Raw genomic sequence first — 24,189 nt, forward strand, 5'->3', positions numbered from 1 at the left:
AAGTCACCAAGGCGATGATAATGGGGTTGACTAAAATAATTATGTTCGAATTTTAAAATACACTCACCCAGAACATCGACACACCCAATCTGCTTCTTCATAGTGCTTGTATTAATTTGGCACATGTAGCAGCCACGGTCTTCAATTTTCAAAGGTCGTATGTGCAGCTGCCAGGACGAGGGAGAGTCGTTGGTGACGGCATACCGCGAACTGTGCGTTACTAACCGTGTATGAAGGGTCAGTATTGTCTGATCGTCGGCTCGTATCCACGCTACCTATAAATTAATTAGAATATAGAACAGGTGTTGAAAAAACTTTTTACAAATTTAGAACTTCGAAGACGTAACCATTTTATATTCGAATATCTTTTTTTTAGTTTCCATCAGCTTGACACTCTGCTGCATTTAAATATCGAATGTTAAAAATACTAAGAATAGGTTCCTGGGTCAACCTGGATGCTTTGAAAATAATAATATCAAATACTATATTGCATATATTTATTTCTCTTGTACAGTAAAATAATTTTTATTAATTAAATGCTATGCCATGCTTATAATGCTGAAGAGACTTCCTGCGTCTGGTTATACTTTTGGAGCGTAAATCCTGCGATTTAGGTAATCGCCACGCTTATAAAACTAAGTATAGGTACCTTTAAAAGAGATAAAGATTAAAATGATATAAGTAACGAAGAATAGCATTTATTACGTTTGTAAAATTGAGCATTTTAATCAGAATTATTTCCGGTTTTATTACACTAAACTACTTCTCTCTTTTATAAATTTTGTTCATGATATTAAGAAATTACTAAATAGGTATCTCTATTATGAGTGTGCCAAACATATTACACATTAAAGAAAAACATAACGAATTTCTAAATCACTTTCGTTTTCTTAAAACACGACTGTACAAAAGTCGAAAGTGCTTTTCGTGAAAAAACATTCCGTTAAAAAAACTTTGTGTATTTCGAATTAAGGATTACTAGGACAGTACTTTAGTTAAAGCGGTGCAATTAGGTTTAGTGTGTTCACAGTTATATATAATCTTATTTGTCGTGTAGTTACTAAATAAACCATAACTGTAAAATTTTGAATACATAAAGAACAAATCTCGCCCACGTACCATTTTGTAAAAAATATTTTTAACCAGCAAAATTGTCCAGAAATATATTACTTTTTACGCCTAGATCCAAATAGATTCGGAAAGGCTTGCGGCATTTTATAACGAACCAAAAGAGGTTTCAAGGATTTATTCGAAAATAGTAACCTTTTAAAAGCAATGACTTAAAATTATGATGAGTTTTATTTTACGAAATTTGAATGGATCTAAACGACGTCTTATACGATTATGTCAAAAAAACTTAAGTCCTTTAAAGGATAAAAATGAAATTGTAATTTAAGTATAGTGTGCAAATTAAAATCAGTTTGAAAAACTAATTTTTATAAAAATTTGTAAATAGTTTTTCAGAAATAATCTTATCGATTTTAACTAAATATATTATTTAGAATTAAAACTTTACTCTGAATTATGTATTTATTATTTTATCTTTCGAAATAATAGAATCGAGTTTAGATTTATTTTACTAGTACGCTTGTTATATATATATAATATAATTTTTTTTTTGAACAGAGTCAAAGAGTTAAGCATAAAGTAAATAAATAGAGAACATTTTCAAACCTATTAAAGTTTTATATTTGTTGACTCAAGCTTGAGCTTTTCTCGTTCAATGTATTAGCATCGCCGTATATGCTGGCAGCATTAAGTGGAATCAAGAATTTCAAAATATCGTTGTGTTACACGATAAATATATCTTTAACGTATAATATCTTTGAAATAATATACGAATTCTGTCATTAACTGCGTAGCTCAATACTATTTATCAATGTCGAATTTGCTATTTTCTGCTACATTAGTTCAGGATTAGCGGTTTAAATCTATTTCTAAATTCGAAATGATCTAGGCTTAGTGGTTTTGATGCTTAGTGGTTCAAAATGGTCAAATACAGTTAAATGTGTTTCGGGATAATTATCGCTAAGTTTTATAATATATATAATATATATGTTCATATATAACCTAAATATGTTATAGCAGTAAATAATTTTAACGCGTTTTTAATGAGAACTTACACAGATATAAATATATGTACTAAAAGTATAAAATGTATTTTTTTTAGTTTAGGTGAGCCATGTATTTATATAGATATTAATGGATTTTATTGCATAGAAAATATGTAATTAAAATCAACGAAAAAACCTTATGTTTTTGCCAATGGACATAAGAATAACTGCTTGTAAAATATCAAGTTAACATTGTCCTAATCATAAAAAATTGTAAAAAGATTACATATTCCAATTAGGCTTGTTGCGTTCTCTTGAAATCAAAATAGCTTGTATGGCAACATCAATAAATATTGAAATGGAGGTTAAATTGAATTCAGATGAACTAGGAATGATAATTTAATATTCAAGATTACTTTGTTTGTTAACTCAATTCAGAAATACTGCAGAAAGCAAATGAGGGAAAAATAAAAAGACGTAACAAGCCGACGATATTATGCAAATGGGTTTAATGGTTGGACGACTGATGTTTCAAATTGTGATTCATAGAAAAAGATTTTTTAATTTCAATAATTGTAGAAGGGAACAATGTAATAGTTTTAATGAGGAATAATTTGACTTCTTTGGACAAGAATCAAAAAGAGTTTTAAACTTTATTTCCAATAGAATTATGGAGATTGTTACATAAAGAGGCGTAATCCCTGTGATACCTAATCAATGACCAAATTTTAAACTGCTAAAACTATACAGAGGTTTTTTATGACGTAAACTTAAAAACACTGTCTGAATTGTATCTTTCATAACTTAGATAGAAACTCTCGTTATTAATATTAAAAACAAAATATAAAAATTACTCAAACACTTCTCCATAAATACACAGTATGACACATAATCCCATAAATATCTCAATGTAACATCCATAAATGAAAAAATCATAAATTTCTGAAGCCAGTAAGGTTCGAACATGACTTTTATATCAAGACTGTTCCTGCACTCCATAGTCCCAGAGCGAAGACTAAGGGCTCATGCCCACGAGCCGGTTTGAACACGGCCCGGTTTTTGGCCGGCGCCGGGTAGAAACCGTCTGAGCTTGCACACAAGACGGTTTGTACACAACCCGGTTTCATTGAGGTGCCGCCTTCATACGCTCTTTTCATTCAATGAATTGTGGACGTATAAAATGTTGAGTGTTAAAAAGAGGAAATGTATTATTGCGTGGTACATGTATAAATAGCTTAAAAAAGACGAGAAAAAATACATAGACGACATTGGGTACCTCCCATGTTAACAGAAAGAGAAGATCATGGTGCATTTCATACGCTCATTCAGAAGCAACTTTGACGAGAAATTTGAGAAGTACTTTCGAATGAAAAAAGAAACATTATAAAAATGTTACATATTTTGGAACCCAAACTTAGACATGTAGATACAAATATGCGCAGTAGTATATCTCCAATTAATAATTCCTGGTCGACTTCAATAATTATATAATATAATATTGCGTTGTGCGTACTGCGTAGGTAGTCGACACGCGCCGGGTTTAGGCCCGGTCTCGTGTGCATGCGCTCATACACTGCCATACTCCACTGCGCACCGGGCGTAGACGCGGCGAGCACTGTGCCCGGTTGCGCGGAAAGCCGGCGCTAGCGCCGGCGTCGTGTGCATGGCGTCATAGTGTCCCATACAAGACTGTCGACCGGACATAGACATAGGGTCGTGGGCATGAGCCGTAAGGGTATTTTTCAGTATTTGTACTAGCCCCGTTATCAAGATAGTGCCACCACTTTTTTAACAATATTCTGGTTCTATATTCTATTTGATTGACGAATGTATACTTACTGTATTCAATAAACAATAATAATTACATTTTGTATGAAACGACAAATACATCAGGGAATCCATTTAAATAACTCAAAAAAGCACTTACTAATTGTTATCGGTTACGTAGTTAAGTTGAAAGTAGAACCTCGTTAAGTCGAACCTCGATAAGTCAAAAACCTCCAAATCTCGAAAAAATGTTTTGTTCCCTTCCCTTAAAACACCAAAACCTCCATTACTTGAAATCTTGACCCTCTGTTAATCGAAATAATCACCGAGTCCCTCCAAGCCATTTTGGTACATATTTTCACTCTATAACTCGAAAAATTAAATTTGACCTCTGTATCTCGAACATAGGAACGTTTTATTTTACAACCTTTACAACTTGATCATTTGGAATTTATTATCTCTATTGTTCGAACAAAAATAAGTTACCGACTTTAAGAACTTGCCGACAATGTGAGTACACTATTGTTTCTTAGAAAACATTTTAGGAGTATACAATAATAAATTTATGACTCATGGAAACACGTGTTTGCTTGCTTTGTCAGGTGTTCAATTTTGATTCCCTTTGAAATTTTGCTAAGCCAGTCATTTGTTTTCGACTTAAATACTGTCAGAAGTAGTTTGGTTCTACTGCAATACACATCAATTAGTACAACAGTTAACATGAGTGCTGTGAAACGTAAACTAAAAACTTTGAGTCTTGCTGAAAAATTAGAAGTGCTCGAAGCTGTGAAGAGCTGTCAAAAAAAGAAAGATGTTGCTGAACAATTTGGCCTGCCAATGAGTACTCTTTCAACAATAATAAAAAATGAATCAGACATCATGAGAAAAATACAAAACGGTCAAAGTTTGTCCTGCAAAAGACGACCTCCATAAGTTGAAAACTCTATAACTCGAATTTTTTGGCGTCTCCCTTGATGTTCGACTTATAGAGGTTCTACTGTATATTGAAAAATAACGATCAGTCGTTGTGTGAGTTTTAATTAAAATTTGTATTACTTCGCCAAATGTTTTCAAAGGGAAAACAAAAATTAAATGACGTGACATAAGTTTGTCAAAAGACTTTCCTGTTTGTATCGCAATAAATTAATCAAACCTTTGATGTCAAAGGAATTTCTTTTGTTTTATTTGTAAGGCAATTTGTAGCTGTTAAACAATAAGAAATTAAATATTTCTCCTCTTCCATTATGATACTGTTTTTCCTAAATTGTTTTTTTTTTATTTTAATTTCAGAATAAATATGCTGACGTTTCTTGTGTTTATTGACTGCTTGTCTTGAAATGAAAGCCTTTAAACTTAACACTTTAGTTACAAATAGAATATACATTTTTATATTGAAAGCTGGAAAGTTTTGAGAAGTAAATACTTAAATACATGACTATTGCTATGACAAAGGTAAGAATATGCCTAACGGGAGAAAAAGTTTGGAAGGCTAACATAATTCATGTTACCCAGTAAAGTTAATAAAGTAATAAATCCTCTGAAATATTGGATCAGAGCTAAAAGGTCCAATAAGTTCGCATTATATTTGAGAAGGTCACCCTGAATTAAAGTTATAATATATGATGCCTCTGTAATGTCAAAACTTGCGTTCTTTTGGTATCAAGAAGCAGGGTTATAATTTACTTTAAGACAGCAATTGTACATTTTTAAAACTTACAATTGCTATATTTGCTTCAACGTAAATGCAAGACGGTTATAGCAGCTAACTTTAAGCTAATATAAAATAATTATGTATGCATTATCATGACTAATAATATAATGATATATATAGTTAAGAGTTTAACCTTTACGTTAGCAGTAAATTTTTAAAACTTTTGATGTTATACTTTTTTACAACAACATTCGAATAATAATAGAATTTATGTTACACTTAATATAAGAGAATAATAATAAATATTTATTTATTTAATTTTTCTAATGTAAACTGAACTTTATTGACTATAATGACTCCTTTTCCAGTCTTTGATTATTTAATTGTAATTAATTATTTGCATGCAATCAAAAACTATTTTTAATAATGCCAAAGAAGTATAACTTCTTACGCGCGTACATAAGTACACGCACCCTTCTTTTTTAAACTCCGTTCTTACTTCATCTAACCACTAATGATAGGCGGTTTTAGCAGCTATTTTGTATCGATCGATGTTGTAATTAGTCTTGTAATATTATAAAAGCTAGCATAGCAAATGCTGGGTAATAGTGGATATAGAAAAACTGAAATATTCATAGCTTAAATATAGTTTTAATTGAATAATATTTGCTTCGTCTAAGTGAAAAATATTACATACATTAGATTTACCGTGGGAAAACGTGACCTAATTAGGGTTTTACATTTAATTACGAAATTATAACGCTGTAAGTCAAATAAAATGCAGTATGTAGTGTTTTGTTACTTAAAACCTGGATATTTTAAAACAAAATTAATTTTGTCGCAATTAAACCGTAAGTTTAACAAATTATTATTTAAACGGTACATTTAGGACATATATGTTTAGATATTCATCTGCGAAACTACCGACTTCACAGGCTTACATATAACTATTATGGTTATTATGCCTCGTACTACTGCAAATTTTCGTATTTTTTGCAAAGTTTGTATTATCCACGCACTTGTTATATCTTTCTTATTTCTTTAGTAACTGACCCATTCATTAGTAACCATTCATTGGATTTTTATTGGACCTATGCTTTCTTGTTTATAAAGGATACGTGATTAATAAATGTTTCAAAATTAATTATTTCCTTAGGAGATTAATGGTTTTTCTCGATATATTGTTATTGGTTTTGATTTATCGTAATAAGCGTTTGCTATGCGCCCAAATATGACTTACGTCACTTTACATTATTACAACTGCGTTACAATTTATTGCGTTGTTTAAAACATGTAAACGTACAGACATAAGTGACTGTGTATTCTTGTCTGACTAGTAGTATAAGATCCCGATATACAACGACCTTCACCGAGATGCTTATTTAATGAAACGTATTTTATATATTTTAATTTAATATGTCAATAAATATATTTTTTTAAATCTTTTTCAATCAATATTTTTAATCAGGGTAGTATTATATATGTATCACTATAACTTTCTTTTTTAATAAAGATGTATAATATACTTTAGTGTCACATAAAAAATATACACATACATAATTAATTGATTTTAAACAACCTAACGTTTGCATATTCTATGGGCTTCATACTTTCGATTGGTATAGAATTTATCTAATAATCATACCGGTGAAATGTTTAAAAAATTTTTTTTTTATATTAATTAAAATAATCTGGACTAAAATTTGCTAGGCAACCCATATGGATTATATTTATGGATCTTAGACCATAGGGAGGAGGGAGTTATTAAAAACTTACGTTTATTCCTTAGTGAAATCGTAAAATAAGTTCAATTTTACAGTTTCAACAAAAATAATAATTATCTCCATTTCATCTCGTTACAAATAACTCGTGAATAAAAGACGAACTGTGAAAAATGGACGTACTAATGCTCACCTTCTATGAATTTTTTATCTATCCGGCGTAATAAAAGCGGAATTTTGAATGGGAAATAGAACGAGATATATTAGGGCGAGGTGTCAGCTTAAATTATTGAGATTAAAAAACAAGATCCAAGGAAATGAAACGCAAAAACATTCCCTTCCATTTATCATAGGAAAAATACAATATCCTAAAAGAAATCGCAACTGCTTGTCATCTTCCCTAATCCTACTTTGACAGATCACATCTACCCTGTTCTTTTTGCTTTGTATTGAGAGTCCGTAAGCTTAGTTACAAATACGGCGTCAATATCCTTTGTAATAAAGATACATACGACCTTTTCAATATCGATGAGTGATACTTGCAAGTCACCGGGATCATCGCTAAAACAGTGCTTAAATATCATTAGCGTGATAAATCGACGCTTAAAAGACGTAGCCTCGTTTGTCATGAGGGCACTAAATGGCGGCTATTTACGTACCGCTCCAAGTAAAAACAAACGAGTGAATATAAAGTGTTTGGAATTTTGTATTGAAAGATCATTAATTTACCCTCCGCCAATGCTGTCTGCGTCAGCTTTTGGTTCAGACAGCTTCACTTTATCTGTCATTGCGAGTTATTATTAATATCCGATTTTGATAGCAGTTTAAAATTCAATTTATTAGCAAAATAATCACAATATAAAACAAAAAATATTACACACTAGAAATATCACCACTCTATATAATAAGGATACTTAATCTTATTCGGAACTATGTAAGTAATTATGAAAACTAAAATGATTGCACATTATTAAATTAATTACACCTCACAAGTATGTTAAAAACTACAATGAAATGACGTTTGTACCAGAAATAATTTGCATCGCTTATTCGATTCGAAAACTTCGTAAGATTATAGATAGATAGATAGATAAGATATTTTGGCGTCGGGATGTGACGACCCCATCGCCCACTGGTGAAATAACCTGTGACAGAGGTTATTTCATCAGCGCAATCAGTCAACCCCTTCCTAGTGGGAGTGCCATGCTGTTGCCTTCGGGCTTCAGCCAAATGGGCAGGCACGACCGGGGCAGTACCACTGTCTCTCAGAAAACCGGCGTGAAGTGATGCAATAGGTTCGCCCTATTGTACTCGCGTTTCGTGCGGTGAGAGAGACTCCCGGAGCCCATCCCTCTCCCTCCCCCCCCTCTACAAGAAATATGAAGGTGCAGAAAAAACAGAAACTACCCCAGGGGGGTACCACACGCGCTCGCGGTGGAGAATCCCCCTCTGGGCGTCCAACACCGGGACACACAGCACCCGGTGGTGGACGCACAGGCTGCCCTTCGTATTCTGGGGGGGGCAATTCTGCGCTCGATAAAAACAACAGTAATCGTTCTCGGGGCAAACGGAGCAATTTAACAAAGGCACCCCCGTCCACACTCGCCGTGGACTTCACAAATGTTAGGGGGCTCAATTCCAACATCAACGCTGTCCACCATCATCTAGAGACTGCGAAGCCGGCCTTGCTCTTTCTTACCGAGACTCAGATTTCCTCCCCGGCTGATACTTCCTACCTCTCCTACCCGGGGTACAAATTGGAACATTCATTTGTGCCGCGGGCTGGAGTTTGCGTGTACGTCAGAGAGGATATCTGTTCTCGTCGCCTCGGGACGCTTGAAGGAAGGGACCTATCTAACCTCTGGCTGCGCGTAGACTGCGATGACCATCCGCGATTCTACGCATGCCTGTATAGGTCCCATAGCGGAAATACCGAAACTGACCGACTCATTGAGCACATCCAAATGGCTACAGATTCCCTGCTCGAAAGGGTTCCTACCGCTGAAATCGTGATACTTGGCGATTTTAACGCCCACCATGCCGATTGGCTCGGTTCTGAAACTACCGATCACGCGGGAAGATCCTTTCACGACTTTGCTTTAGCCTACGACCTGACACAAATGGTCCCTGCGATTACGCGAATACCAGATGTGGATGGTCATAAACCCTCTTTGTTGGACCTTCTGCTGACTTCACATCCGGAGAACTACCAAGTCTCTGTTGAACCGCCATTGGGTTCATCAGATCATTGTGTGGTCCGGAGCATTGTGCCGTTCACGCGCCCTCTACGGCCTAGCTTCGCGGGCTGTCGCCGCGTGTGGCACTATAAGTCAGCAGATTGGGATGGGATGCGGTCTTTTTTTGCGTCCTACCCTTGGGGGCCCATTTGCTTTTCGTCGAGTACTCCAGATGCCGTCGCTGACTCTGTCGCCGAGGTGGTCCTGCAGGGTATGGATCTTTTTATTCCATTATCTTCGGTGCCGGTCGGTGGCAAGTCCCAGCCTTGGTTTAGGCGTTCTTGCAAAGCGGCTTTGCGCCGTAAGCATGAATGCTTCAAAGCCTGGGCAGAAGCGGTGACATCCTGTGATGTGACTATCGGCGAACGTAAAAAAGCATACAATTCAGCCTCCAGGTCCTTCAAGCGGGAAATCGCTAAAGCAAAGTCAGAGCACATTGCCAGATTTGGTGAGAAGTTGGCCCACCTCCCTTCGGGAACTCGAGCCTTCTGGTCTCTTGCCAAAGCTGTCCAAGGGAATTTCTGTCAGCCCTCAATTCCACCATTGCATAGGGAGGATGACTCACTGGCCCATACCGCGAAAGAGAAGGCCGATCTTCTATGGTAGGGGAGCCCATGATGCTAAATGGGGATTTACTCGAGCGTCGTAGAGACCTATTGGGATGCAAAGCTTAGATAAAAAGAAGAAAAAAATGTTATATGATAAATTCCTTTTCATCGGTGGGGGAAGCGGCTATAGATAGTTAAATATGTAAAAAAAAACTGTTGCATGGACATCCTCGAGCGCGTCAGATATTGATAGCATCTATGCCCTACGTATTTTTAATAATGTACGTATGTTAATCTGATCGTTTGCATGATGCGGGTGGTTGTATTTAAGGGTTGAAAATTAAAAAAAAAAAAAAAATATCGAGCGCGTCAGATTTTCTAAGGGAGTGTTAAGTGCACCAAAAAAAAGCTCTCATTCACTAATCTGACGATTTCGATGGGACGCAAACCCACAGCCATTTTCTTAATTTGCAAAAAAAAATCGCAATTTTGAAATACTCAAGCGCGTCAGATTAAGATATATGTGGTTCATCTTTATGTTCTAAACGTACTGTCTCATAATCTGACGATTATCTAGAGGGATTCGCCTGATCTGACAAAAAAAAATTAGAAAAACGGTTCACCTAAAGGGCCATCCCTGCAACTTCCCGCTAATTCCATTCCTGGGCGCTTAAAATTGATATTTTGAGCTCGCTGAGTTCAAAGAAATAACATTTCTATGCATTTGAGCTCTCCCAGCTTGAAAGTCTGATAGAAGTTTCATAGAACACTATTTTTGGAATTTTCAAACCGCAATAACTTTTGAATGGATCAAGCAATTTTCACGCGGTTGGCAGCATTCGACGCAGTTTTATCATCCTCATAAGTAATTTTGCAATTTTAATTGATCGAACCACAAATTTCGGAGTAATCCCGAAAAAACACTTTTTCGGGTTTCTTTCGTGTACGATATCTCTCGAACGAATCAACCGCTTTTGACCAGCTTGGTGGCGATCGACGTGGTTTTTCAAGCTCAAAGGCGGATTAGTTTTTGAAGTTGATCGATAAAGAAACCACTTTAAAAAAAAATATTTCTTATTTTTTTAAGATTTTTCAAAATTTCTCAAAATCTATCGGTCCGAATCGGTTCAAATTCACAGGAAATGTAATTTTGAGGGAAATATTTAGAACGCCGTTTAGTAGATTCCGATCGGTTTAAGGAAATGTAGGCATCACGCAGCTGCACGCATTTAACTTTATCGACGAATTTTTGTTATTTCGGCTTGCGGAAATCGTCAGATTATATATTTTTCATTATTCTTGAATTATTTCCTTCAAAATAAAAAAAAAATTAGCTACGCTCGAGAATGTCGAGATGACGTTTTTTTTTTACAACTTTGTTGCCCTCCCCTTTTTTTCCGTCACTCTCAAATTGTCAGATTAGTGGAATATACACTTTTTAGGATGTAATTAACTCACCCTACCTTAATCTGACGCGCTCGGGAATTTCTGATGGTCAATTTTTTTTTACTAATCTGATCCTGTCTCCTTCACGTGCGGCCTTATATATGGGCCTCATATTTTGTGGAGGTACTTAACCGGGTACAAGGTATCCCCCTATATATTAATCTGCCGCGCTTTAGTAAATCCCGAAATCCCCTCTTGGGCTCCCCTACCATAGGCTGTCTCTTTGCGTCGAACTCCACTCTGGATGATCAAGGGAAGGAACCACCGACACTATTGCGGTGTGATACTACGATGGCCGAAGTTATATTCCGGCAACGTGCTATCCGTAAAGCTTTGTCTTCCTTGGACATCCATAAGTCGAGCGGGCCTGATGGCATTCCCCCAATTGTGCTGCGTACTTGTGCTCCTGAGTTGGCTCCGGTCCTAACGCGCCTTTTCCGGTACCTTTACACGCTCGGCGCTGTTCCGAAGTGCTGGAAGATCGCTTCGGTACATCCGATCCCTAAAAAAGGCGATCGCTCTGATCCGTCCAACTATCGCCCAATAGCTATAACCTCCTTGTTCTCCAAAATAATGGAAACCATTATTAACAGCCAGCTCTTGAGGTATCTAGAGGGCCACCAGCTGATTAGCGATTCCCAGTACGGTTTTCGTCGTGGTCGCTCGGCTGGTGACCTCCTTGTATACCTTACACATAGGTGGGCAGAGGCAATTGAGTCCAAGGGGGAAGCGCTGGCGGTAAGTTTGGACATAGCGAAAGCCTTCGATCGGGTGTGGCACAGAGCATTGCTCTCGAAGCTTCCAGCCTATGGGCTCCCTGAGAAATTATGCAACTGGATTTCCAGCTTTCTCGCTGATCGAAGCATCAAAGTCGTCATCGACGGAGCATGCTCCGACCTGAAACCTGTGAATGCTGGTGTCCCACAAGGCTGTGTCCTATCCCCGACCCTGTTTATTCTGCATATCAATGATATGTTGCAGCTTAGCAACATCCATTGCTATGCGGACGACAGCACTGGGGATACTTTTTACACTGGCCGGGCAGGTATTTCTCGGGCTGTTGTCGATGAGTACCGGAACAAACTTGTGTCTGAAGTCGAAACTCTTCTACGTGGAGTCTCGGACTGGGGTAGACTAAATCTAGTCCAATTTAACCCCAAGAAGACACAAGTATGCGCGTTTTCCGCTAAAAAAACTCCCTTTGTCGCTACTCCCCTCTTCGAAGACACTCTCCTTAAAGCCTCAGCTAGCATCGGAATACTGGGCGTTGACATATCGAATAACGTTCAGTTTCGCGGTCATCTGGAAGGAAAGGCTAAATTAGCCTCCAAAAAGCTTGGTGTGCTCAGCAAGGCGAGACGGTACTTCACTCCGGGCCACCGCTTGCAACTATATAAGGCGCAAATTCGGCCCCACATGGAGTACTGCTCTCACCTCTGGGCGGGAGCTCCCCAGTACCAGCTCCTTCCACTTGACCGTATTCAACGAAGAGCGGTTCGAATCGTCGACGACCAGTCACTTTCCGTGCGGCTTGATCCCTTGGCGTTGCGTAGAGATGTAGGATCTCTCTGCATCTTCTACCGCATTTACCATGGAGAGTGTTCAGAGGAGTTGTTCGGTCTAATACCTGCAGCTGAGTTTCATCATCGGACGTCAAGGCAAAATACAAAATACCATCCGTATCACCTCGACGTCCGTCGTTCCACAACAGAGCGTTTTCTAAGGCAGTTTTTGCCGCGCACCACCACTATGTGGAACCAGCTGCCCACAGAAGTTTTTCCGAACCAATTCGACTTAGGGTCCTTCAAGAAAAGAGCGTACCAATTCTTGAAAGGCCGGCAACGCACGTGCGAGCCTTCTGGCATTGTGAGTGTCCATGGGCGGAGGTATCACTTAACATCAGGTGAGCCTCCTGCCCGTTTGCCTCCTATTACATAAAAAAAAAAAAAAAAAAAAAAAGATGAGCATGTTTAATGTACTTAAATCATAGGTGCGTCACACATCTAAAAGTGTGTAAATTAAAATTGCATTCCAGTATAACGACTACGAACATATTTCAAAAAGTTTTAAGCAAAACTTATTAAGCATAAACCGCTTAACTTACAACTATAGTGACCTTAGAGTTGAACGCTTTATGAGTAATTCAGCTTGAGAAAGTCTCCACAAGTAAGAAAGACAAATTGCTTTATAGAAATAAAAACTTTAAGATGTGTAGTCTGTGCTGTCATTTGTTTTCATTTGACATATACAGTATTCATTTTACTTTTGACAGTTGACACGCCTGTGAAGTTCTATAATTAAAACCAGATGATTTATTTGGAATATAAAATCGAATTGGTAACGCATATAACCTTACTAAAGGAATCGAGTGTCAAAAGTAAAATGGTATAGACAGGCTTAAGTTTAACGAGTTTTCTCCATCAGAGGTGTATAAACTTGGTAATGGAAGCTTTTCTAATCCAGTTTGTTTCGAGTTAGATTTGAAATGGCTCTGTTCGATTCAATTTTTCAGAGGAAGTAATGTAAGTTGAATGTTTTCGAGAGCTGTTGTATTGGAGTTTTTCGGAATTTAAAAGTTTAATTCGGTAACATATTTATTGGAACGAATCGCTCTGACCTACATAAAGTACGCGATTATGTCCTGTGTAGCCTAAATAAAATAAATAAATAATGTTCGTAAATATTTTTCCATTGATTGATTGGAATTTTCCATAGAAAATTGATTCAGTATATCAGCTTTCTTTGTTGAATACCGTAGTAGATAGTAGTAGTAGATGAAATCACCACAAGAATTGGGTTTGTTTTAAAAAACTGATAAGTCTCGAAAAAAATTTTTTTACTACGTCTATCATAAGCCCAGGCTTAACTAACTTAGTTATTGCTCTAATTCGTATTTCATACCTTATAATCGCCAATATCAGAGACGGAACAAGTGAGCACTGCCTCTCTTCCCAAGGCAACTGTGACGTTCTCAATGGGTCGAACGAAGTTAGGCTCCACATCCCGCTGGGAAGCTGTGGGGCCGACTCGGCTTAGGGGCGACGTGGTCTGATATCTCATGTTGCTTTTCACCACTGAAAATAGATTATTTGTTAAAAATATACTCATCGATTATATTATCAGCATCTTACTATATTATTACATTTACAGGATCGTAGCGTAATTAAATATTTGTTTAAGTCAAACCTACGCATGGTAAATGTAGTGATAAAAGTGGATATATAATATATATATTTATATATATACCTATATATATCTTTTGTGTTGTAGCTTATTAAAGGTCATGTAAAATTTATTGATTTTTGAATTTTCATTTTGTTTCAATTATTTCCATAACTATTATGCGTGAAATATATTGAATTCGTAAGAACTAATGAAACTTAAGTAACTAATGAGAGTTTGTATTTATCGAAAACCCATCTTTAATATTAACTAATTTCTATTATCGACACGACGTATCCAATTTCTAATGAAACCCCTAAGTTACGCGATGAAAGAAAGTTAATTGCAAAACTTACTGTAGGTACTTGTAAAAGTAGTAAAAAGATCTTTAGACGCTATCTATCTTCCCATCATCGAAATCCATTTAACTTTGTACAGCTGATTTTCTTTCCTTCACCATTGTGTTTTATTTGATTTCATATTAGATAAAGACTACACATGTTTATTTTGAATTTTTTTTTTTTTTTATGATTGGACAATTCACACCAATTGACCTAGCCCCACGCTAAGCTGGTGAAGCTTGTGTTATGGGTACTAGGCAACGGATATACATACATATTATAGATAGATAGACATATAAATACATATTTAAACACATTTAAACACCCAATTTAAGCACAACACCAAATGCTCATCACATCGATGTTTGTCTCAGCCGGGGATCGAACCCGGGGCCCATGGATTCACAGTCATGGGTACTAACCACAAGACCAATGAGCCGTCTTGGCCAAAATTGGAACTGTTAATGTCACATGCAGAAGCCAATTTACTTAATTCTTGAAGGAACTATTTGTCAAAATAGCTAGGTCTAGTAAAATACAATTTATCAAATTTAGTACATTAATGAATAAAACTGAGCTTTATCTTAGTAAATTAGTAGAAAAACAAAAACTGTAAGGAACGAGTGATGGGTGTTATACTCAGATAAAACATGTAAAAGTTTTTCTTTGATCTTTAAATTGCTTTGAAGGCTTCTAAAGCGTTTGTGTCTTAGTTCTAAGACTCAAAGGCTAAGGCTTTTATTTAAGTTACATACAAGTAACTACGATAAAATATATTAAACTTAACATAATAATTTATAATCCGGTGGCGCTACAATCCTATATGGGTCTTAGTCTCAGATTGCAACCGATTCTTTGATTATTTTTATTTCATAGACAAGGCATGTCGTCGATTTTTTTATTTGAATTAACGACTCTCTTTTTTTAAATAAAGTATAATACTTTCTGATGGTTATCATTAGTCGGTCATCGTACTATTCAAATGCAACTATAAAAATAACTTACTAATTACCCTTTAAAAAGGAATTGGTGTCAAATTATTTTCTGTGTAAAACTTCTGAAAAATCCCGGAAAATTTCTACTATAATTAATTATAACTTATATATCATTAACAATCCCAATCCAATTTTTACTACTTCAATTTCAAAAATTCTTTATTTTATTGCACAATGGATCCTCAATGGAATCCTGGAATGTATCAAACTTATAACTAGACACGTTTTTAAAGCCGTTTTGCTTTTTAAAAACTTATAAAATAGATAAAACTAAAGTTATAATGTTTCGAAAGGTTTTAACAATAACAAACTAAATTTAACAATAAGGTAAACTACCTGTTAACAATGCAATCTTTAGATGAGATTTGGATTTTTGTCTTTTTTTAATTTTTACTACTAGCGATTTATATTTCAATCCATTTCTCAGAAACTACTTTTCAATAACCGTCAATCTGATTTTATAAACCATTTTTGAGAGGACCGATCGGTATTTTTGGATTGATATTTGTATGAAAATTCTACACCGACGCTTTCTATAAAATATCTTCGAATTTTGACATTTATCAATCTAAATTTGCGATCTTCCCTTTTTGATTGATTCACGATTGTTGCGGGGCTTTTTTGATTTGTAATATTTACCTAGCACGTGTTAAGTGTACAGCATACCATGTCTAAAGTATCAGATCTTAAGAATAATGATTTTCAATTTATCAGTAATTAATTCAGTCATTCATTTGTTAGTCATTTATTTGAGTTATGAATGTTATGAGATATGAATGTCTTTTTATATCACAAAGGAGAATATTAACTCTATATAGGTAAGTTCTTAGCTAAGGTTAGTAATATATATTACGCTAAGGTATAACATGGACGTAGTACGGACATAAATTGGTTTTAGTGCAAGCTTCACCTACATTAGTTTCCGCTTAATATAAACGGACGTAAAGTAATCTACGCTAGGGTAATGCTGGGAATTTAATGACATTACAAATTAATATTTATTGAGACACGGGTTTTCTTATTAGAAATGTTTTACTGAAAACCCATTAACCGATTTCTAGAATTATACAGCTTAAGCGAAATTATTTATAATTGTATTTAATAGAGTGTATTATGTACATGATATATATGTGCTATATATATGATGTACTGGGGGTCATCGATACATTTCACTGTAATATTGAATAGGTAATTTTTAGATAACAATTATTAGTAAGCTAGCTTGGCATAGTAAATGTAGTTTAAACATCTACATTTACTATGGCAAGTCGCACAAAGTAAAATTAAAATTAGTTTCAGTGATCGATTTTTGTAGGCAGTAATCAGCCTTCTGTTCCCGACCGGAAACAATTCCTGTTTAATCGGGTATCCTGGAATATTCTTGATAGTCATATTAAACAGTGTAAAGTCCAAACAGTGTTATGTCGCCCTATATTGTATATAACTTAACAATCGAGAAGTCGGGAAGGTTTTTAATCTACGTTAGGGGTTCTAATGTGCTTTTAATCAATAGGCAAAGAGACTCAATAGGAAGGTTTGTATGTAAAATGAACTACGAAGTTGAAATGGCGATCCGTATATCAAAATCCAATACATTTTTCTCGACTCTGAATTCTAGTTTCCCTTTTTTTTAACAGGCTTTTCCTTTACATGCCCAGTATGAAATTGGCATTACTAAAGCAGTAGTACATTTTTGGTACCAACTAGCGTTTACAATCATCGTTTTTAAAAAAAAGGAGGCTCTACAATCTTTTTTTAAGGTTTTTAAGGGCCTTAGTTTGTGTATGTTTCATGGCATGTCAATCTAATAGGCAAGTAGGTGATCAGCCTCTTGTCTTCAGCCTTGGGTCTAAGGCAAGCCGGTTTCCATTCACCGTTAGAGCGCGAATGTTAAATGCGCACATAGACAGAAAGTCTATTGGTACACAGCCGGGGATCGAACCTACGACCTTCACGCTGAAGCCACTAGGTTAACATTGCTCTCATCATTATAAGGTTAGTAACCTAAAATATATATTTAAAAGACCGATATTGGAGTTGAAATAAAATTTATAAATAGCTCCTTAAGTAATGAAACCCCAAGAATATAATTTAATTTCACAGTTCTGCGAAAACATTTTCACAATTTTCACTACCCGAAGATGTGAATCATATTTATTACATTCCTATTACATCTAAAGTTAATTAACTTCTAAGTGATGACAAATTATAATTAAAGCTCTAACAATTGCTGGAAATTAAAGCTTTCAGAGTTTTCTCCTAGACATATAAATTATATTGTCACATACTGTTAGTGTTATCAGTGTGATGATGACAAAAAAAATCGATAGCCTTATCAGGCATAATACGATTGTCAAAAGATTAAAATTTGTTTATTGTATGTGAGCATTATCTAAATTTTTTTACTCTTTTACACAATCATATACATTCTAGAATGAAAATATCTGATCAAAATAAAATAACCTCAGTGAAGTTTTTTTTTAAATAACATGTGCCTTATGATGATTGTTATTTTTTGAACACCGATTTCCTAATATATAAGTGGGCGTTCAATGGAGAAAGTTGTTTAGTCTTACATCAAAAGAAAGTTTCAGGAAAAATTATTATAATTATACCGAACCAATTTAATTAATTAACGCTAACACTTCAAGAACGTTTTAATATTTGGGAATTATATTTTTTGATGAACTTTTTGATGTTATTAAACTAAATAAACGAATACATAAAATTATCTTACACTTATGCTACTACAATTTGCATATAAATACGATAAATAAAATGTAATCAAATCCAATTAACTACACTGTTGACAGACAACTTTTTACGTATAGATGGCATTTTTATTTTGATAGAATTCAGTAGATATATATTGATTCCGTTTATATTGTCTTTATATGATATATTTTGGATATCCTTGAAAAGCCAAGAAATTAATTTTGTAAACAATTTATAAACTCTTTATTCGACTCGACACAATAGCTGTCAAGAGCATCCTCCACTGAAAATTGGAAATTAAACTTTACAAATAACAACTTAAAACAAATGAAAGTCAAAGTCAAGTTCGTTTATTTACTTAGAATCAACATGATTACTTATGGACGTCGCTTGTCTAAGTTTACAGACAGATAAACTCGGCCTGAAAGGTCTAATATGAATTTGCTACGGCATGCAGGATATTATATGACAGTCTGGTTGAAAAATTTATACTACGGTCACCATTTTAAAATATGATCATTCCATTTAAGAAAATAGCTTATGGTAATAATTTCTGACTATAATAATAGCAAATGTGTGAAATTATACTTTATTTACATCTATTGCATAACAACCATTTAAGCCATATGCTATTGTATTAGAAGCCGCAGTTAGTATATTATCTCGTAATCATTAATATGTTCAAGCTACTCTACAAATGATGAGTTACCGGAACTGAAACGAGTAGTTAGTATAGTTAAGAGCACTTGCGATCCCTTTAGCAATGTGATTGTCAATGGGCGGCATACATATAAAAAAAGATTACCACAAGAATGCTTACGTACAAGCGATGTATAGGCGCGCTTCCGTTTCGTTCCAAATACGGGAATGGAGCGTGTATTGTTGTCATCTTTTGGTCTTAAACTAATATAATATTAAGTAAATAAAGTATTAAGCAGAACATTAAGTAACTTAACTAAAAGTACATAAATATTATATAGAATATCATTGAGTTTCTGAATGCTAGGATTAATGTAAATTAAACTTATTTGAGTTTCAGACTGCAATTATTGAGTTGGCTTGAAAGTGATTTTAGCTGAATGCTTCTATTCATAGAGTCTCTGGTTTCCACTATAGTAAGTAGAATATAATTCTAGAGGCGAATCTGCAAGATTTTGATCAAATGAAACTTAGAGACTTTTTCATACATTTTTATTTCTAATATTGGTTCTAAAATCTTGTGATAGCGTATGAAAAGTTTGTGTTGATTGTAGTTGAATACAGTGGTATTTATTCTTTTACCAATACAGAATTATCCCTAATAAAACAAAATTAAGTCGCTAATTCGTTTATTTTTTTTAACTAACATAAACGCGCATGTAAAATCCCAAGTCTCTATATCCGAGCTTGTTTAAAAAGATGTAAAATAATTTACTTTTATATAAGATCCAAATTAAATATAGGTGGCTTATTATTTAGATTTTATTTATCTATTGAGTTATTAAATCGATTTTTCTATGTAAAAATGGTAACCACTATCACAATAAGGTATAATTTAGTCCACATAGCGTAGTTTGAAGGCGTAATTGTGTTTCTTTTCAGATAAAATCTGGTATAGCAAACCTATACACGTATATCACGTGATTTATAAACAATAATTCAAAAGAGCTTTAAACTCATCAAATATTAAAGCGATGGTATTAAAAATAAATGTGACATACAATGCAGATCGTATGTTATTCCGTAACAAAACCCGTCGTCGTTACTCGTATAGCGTTTCACCTCCAAACAATTGTTCATGAAATGTTCATGTAGGGTTTTAAATTTTGCAACTTCGAGTTTACAAAATGGAAGTTTGGGGTTATTTGCTTAACTGTAGTCTCATGTCCCCTAACAGGGTAAAGGATACATATATTATTGACTTTAAATTTGTAGTTAAAATAGGCTTGAACACTTTTGATATCATGTTTTAAGTATTAGCTTTTCGTTACTATTTAAGTCATTCTTAGAGATAGACTGGAGTCATGGCTCAGTTGGTAAATCAGTTAAGTGTCTCTGGGTCCAATACTAATCCTTTTGTTGGTTACAAGATCTTTTTACAGATAAAAATCGAAAGTACTAGAAATCAATTAGTATTTTTAATTAACAGAACCCGTTTATTATCTTTATTGTTTATACCTAGTGGAAAGCTGAACACTAATTAATTTTAATTAAAATTGCAACGAATATTAAATACTGTTTTTAAATCGAATAATATAGCGTTGAATTATTTATATCAGAGTTCCCTATAATAATTAACATCTACATAATATTCTTACCAATGTTTTGTGATACCGCCCGCCCTTGGACACTCTCAATGTCAGAGGGCTCGCAAGTGCGTTGTCGGCCTTTTAATAATTGATACGGTCTTCCTGTAGGCATCTTAGTCAAATTTGATCGGATACACTTTATCAGGTGCTAGTGTCACATAGTGGTGATGGGCGGCAAAAACTGCCTTAAATAATGCGCAGTTGTGAAATGACGGACGTCGAGGTGATACGGGTGTAATTTCCTATTCCGCCTCGACGTCATATGACAATACGAGTGATTTTTATGCTTCATTTAAGAATTTTTATGTACAAAATAATATATAAGTATATTTATTGTAGCTAAACACGCAAAATAAAAATCTTTTTATTTAGTGCGCATACAACAACTTTTACAAATTTCATTTAATATTAAAAAAAGGTTCACAAATTTCTCCGTAACGTATTTTTTTTTTAATAGAACGGGGGGCAAACGGGCAGGAGGCTCACCTGATATTAAGTGATACCGCCGCCGCCCATGGACACTCTCAATACCAGAGGGCTCGCGAGTGCGTTGCCGGCCTTTTAAGAATTGGTACGCTCAAAAATTGGTACATGTGCGCTTGCATGGTACAAATAGGATCACTACCACAATGTTGTCAAGCAATATCAATGTGAACTTTTGACAAACTTTACATCTAAGTACTCAACATGCTGGCTTATGTCCAAACTCCTTTGTAATCCTTGCAACGCGAAAACGTCCGGAAACGTACTTATAAGTTACAAACTTAACTCAAAGCATACAAAGTTTGCCTTCCGGGTATATTTTTGCGGGAAATATCCAAACGTTAAGTGACAAATGATCATGTGAACAATTCTGAATTACAACAATGTTCCAAATTAGAACATTAATGGGTATTCAGTTAAATCTTAGATTTATCTTTGAAATTAATCAATATATAATATGTATTGCGAGAACCGTCGATCTCCACCGCGATCTGGAGCTCCCTACCATAGCCAATGGATGAAGTTGGCGTCCACACGCCACTTCGACAAGGCTAAACATCACCCCAACCCGTTGGTAAGAAAAAGCATCAATTATTACCTCTTCCCGACAAAAAAGGCCTGTAGGAGGCCCCGACACGTCCTAACGGATCCGGTTGATCCAATCACCGTAGTAAACGAGAAATTAAAAGCCGCGCAGAAAATAATAATAGTCAAAAACAGATTAGGGTCTTCGCCGGGGAAGGCGAGGACCTTTACTTCGCACTTCGCTCACTCCGGTGAGCTTCCGTCCTGCCCTTCAGGCGATTGACCACCCCGCGACGGCCCAAGCCGAGGTCCGAGTCTCACAGGAGACACCCATGCGTGTGTGCATAATCGTGGGAAAAACGCCCATTCAGGCCGAGCTACGTTTGCCAAAACAGCCCGTGCTGAGCTGTAAAGGCCCTTTAGGTAAACAGCGAGATTCCATAAAAAAAAAGCTTTATAGTAATCGTGGCCAGCGAGAAACAGTTTTAAGGCCTTGACTGCAGCAGAAGATTGAACATATTTAGAGAATTTTAATGGGAAAGTCTATAACTACCTATACTGTAAAACATAATATTAATAAATGATGAAAAAAAAGAATGTAGAAAAGTACTTCTTACATTAAAATTCTCTTAATAATAATAATTATCGAAATATAATATATAGAGAAAATATTGTTTTAGGGCGTATGAAAGAATATTAAAATTTGATTTACGTTTTCATATACGAAACTAAAACTCGAATACCTACTCTAAATATTGTATAAAAATATTAAGAGAATTCAAAACATCAACGACACTTACCTCGAATTTATATCTTTTACGAATTTTATTTTACAAAGTAAGTATTTACAAATTTACAAAAAATGTTCTCTCTTTAACATTTTGCAAATATTTAGAGCATAACATTCGAAATTCAAAAGCTTACTTTAAACAATTTTACATTTCACGAGCTTCCCGGAAGTGTTAATCGATCATCCATTAATCACGAATTCCGTGTATTATCTATATTTTATAATTCAACATTATTTTATAGCACAAATAAAAAACGTTTAGTTTAATTGTCACATTTTACATATGAAGCGATTGTAATAAGTATTTAATTTAGTATTTGATTCATTTATCTGCCACTCGCAAAAAAAAATACAATTTAATACCTTATTAATTTTATAGTCGTTATGTTCTCTACGTGTACATGCCTACGGTCACTGACGGTCGGTCTCTGGACGACCGCGATTGCTGAATAGCAGCCGCACCGTTCATTTATGTAAATATTATAATAATATATTAGTCTTTTTAACAAGAGTACTGTAATGTTTTCCAACCACCGTGGTTTAGTCGTTAACGAACATGGCCTGGCCAACTTGGATATAATTCAAAAATATGTATCTCTGCTCTGTAGTTTTGAATTTCCGCCACTATCCAAGCTAAATAATTTTGCGAGGCATTTTAAACATCTTGTGATGGGCTCTTTTGTTCTCTAAAAGCGTGGTAAGATAACGTCACTATTTCCGGATGTATGGGGTCACTAAATCGGCCTGTGCCGGAATGGACTGGCGACAATGGCTGTCATATATCTTGGTACGCGAAATTCTAATGGCTTTATTAACGTTAGTTGCATGCGACTTCGAATGATTCAAGGATTCAATTTTTTTATTGAAATGCTTACATTTAATCTATCTTTCACACTATATTTTATTTTTGTAAGGAAAAGAAAATAATGCTTTCTTAGTAATGTCTTATAAACTTACAACGATGAAATACCTTATTAGCTGTTAATTTATATAAAACTTAAAACTATCTATAAATCTACACGATAGTGTTGGCCTAGTGGCGAGCGACTCTCATCCCTGAGATCGTAGGTTCGATCCCCGGCTGTGCACCAATGGACTTTCTTTCAATTTACGCATATTTTAACATTCGCTCGATCGGTGAAGGAAAACATCGTGAAGAAACCGGCTTGCCTTAGACCCAAAAAGTCGACGGCGTGTGTCAGACACAGGAGGCTGATCACGTACTTGCTTTTTAGGCCTGAGGCCCAGACCTAAAAAAGCGAGACTGATTTAAAATCTAGATAAAAATAACATTAGATATATATAACCTTCCTATAACATCCCCTATTACGTCTGAGTGCATTGAACTAATCAATAAATTACTGATAAATAGACACGACCTATTAGCACGCAAAGTTGTTGGGGCAGAGTAACGATGACGTCACATTCGTACCCTGTCCATCCCCAGCGATGCCCCTGCACATCTG

At 35.2% G+C, this 24,189-nt stretch overlaps 1 protein-coding gene across 1 annotated transcript in view; it reads right to left on the reverse strand.

The window, feature by feature from the left end:
• The window catches only part of LOC125050618 (lachesin-like), a 69,110-nt gene that overhangs the window by 16,500 nt on the left and 28,421 nt on the right, over positions 1-24,189 (reverse strand). Inside the window, exons 3-4 of the mRNA XM_047650573.1 lie at positions 14,326-14,498; positions 68-275 (exon numbers count right to left, since the gene is read on the reverse strand). Of these exons, the coding sequence (XP_047506529.1) occupies positions 68-275; positions 14,326-14,498 (381 nt within the window). The remainder of the gene's footprint in view (positions 1-67; positions 276-14,325; positions 14,499-24,189) is intronic.

The sequence above is a fragment of the Pieris napi genome, chromosome 6 (genome assembly GCF_905475465.1).
Source record: "Pieris napi chromosome 6, ilPieNapi1.2, whole genome shotgun sequence".
In the NCBI taxonomy this organism is placed as follows: domain Eukaryota; kingdom Metazoa; phylum Arthropoda; class Insecta; order Lepidoptera; family Pieridae; genus Pieris; species Pieris napi.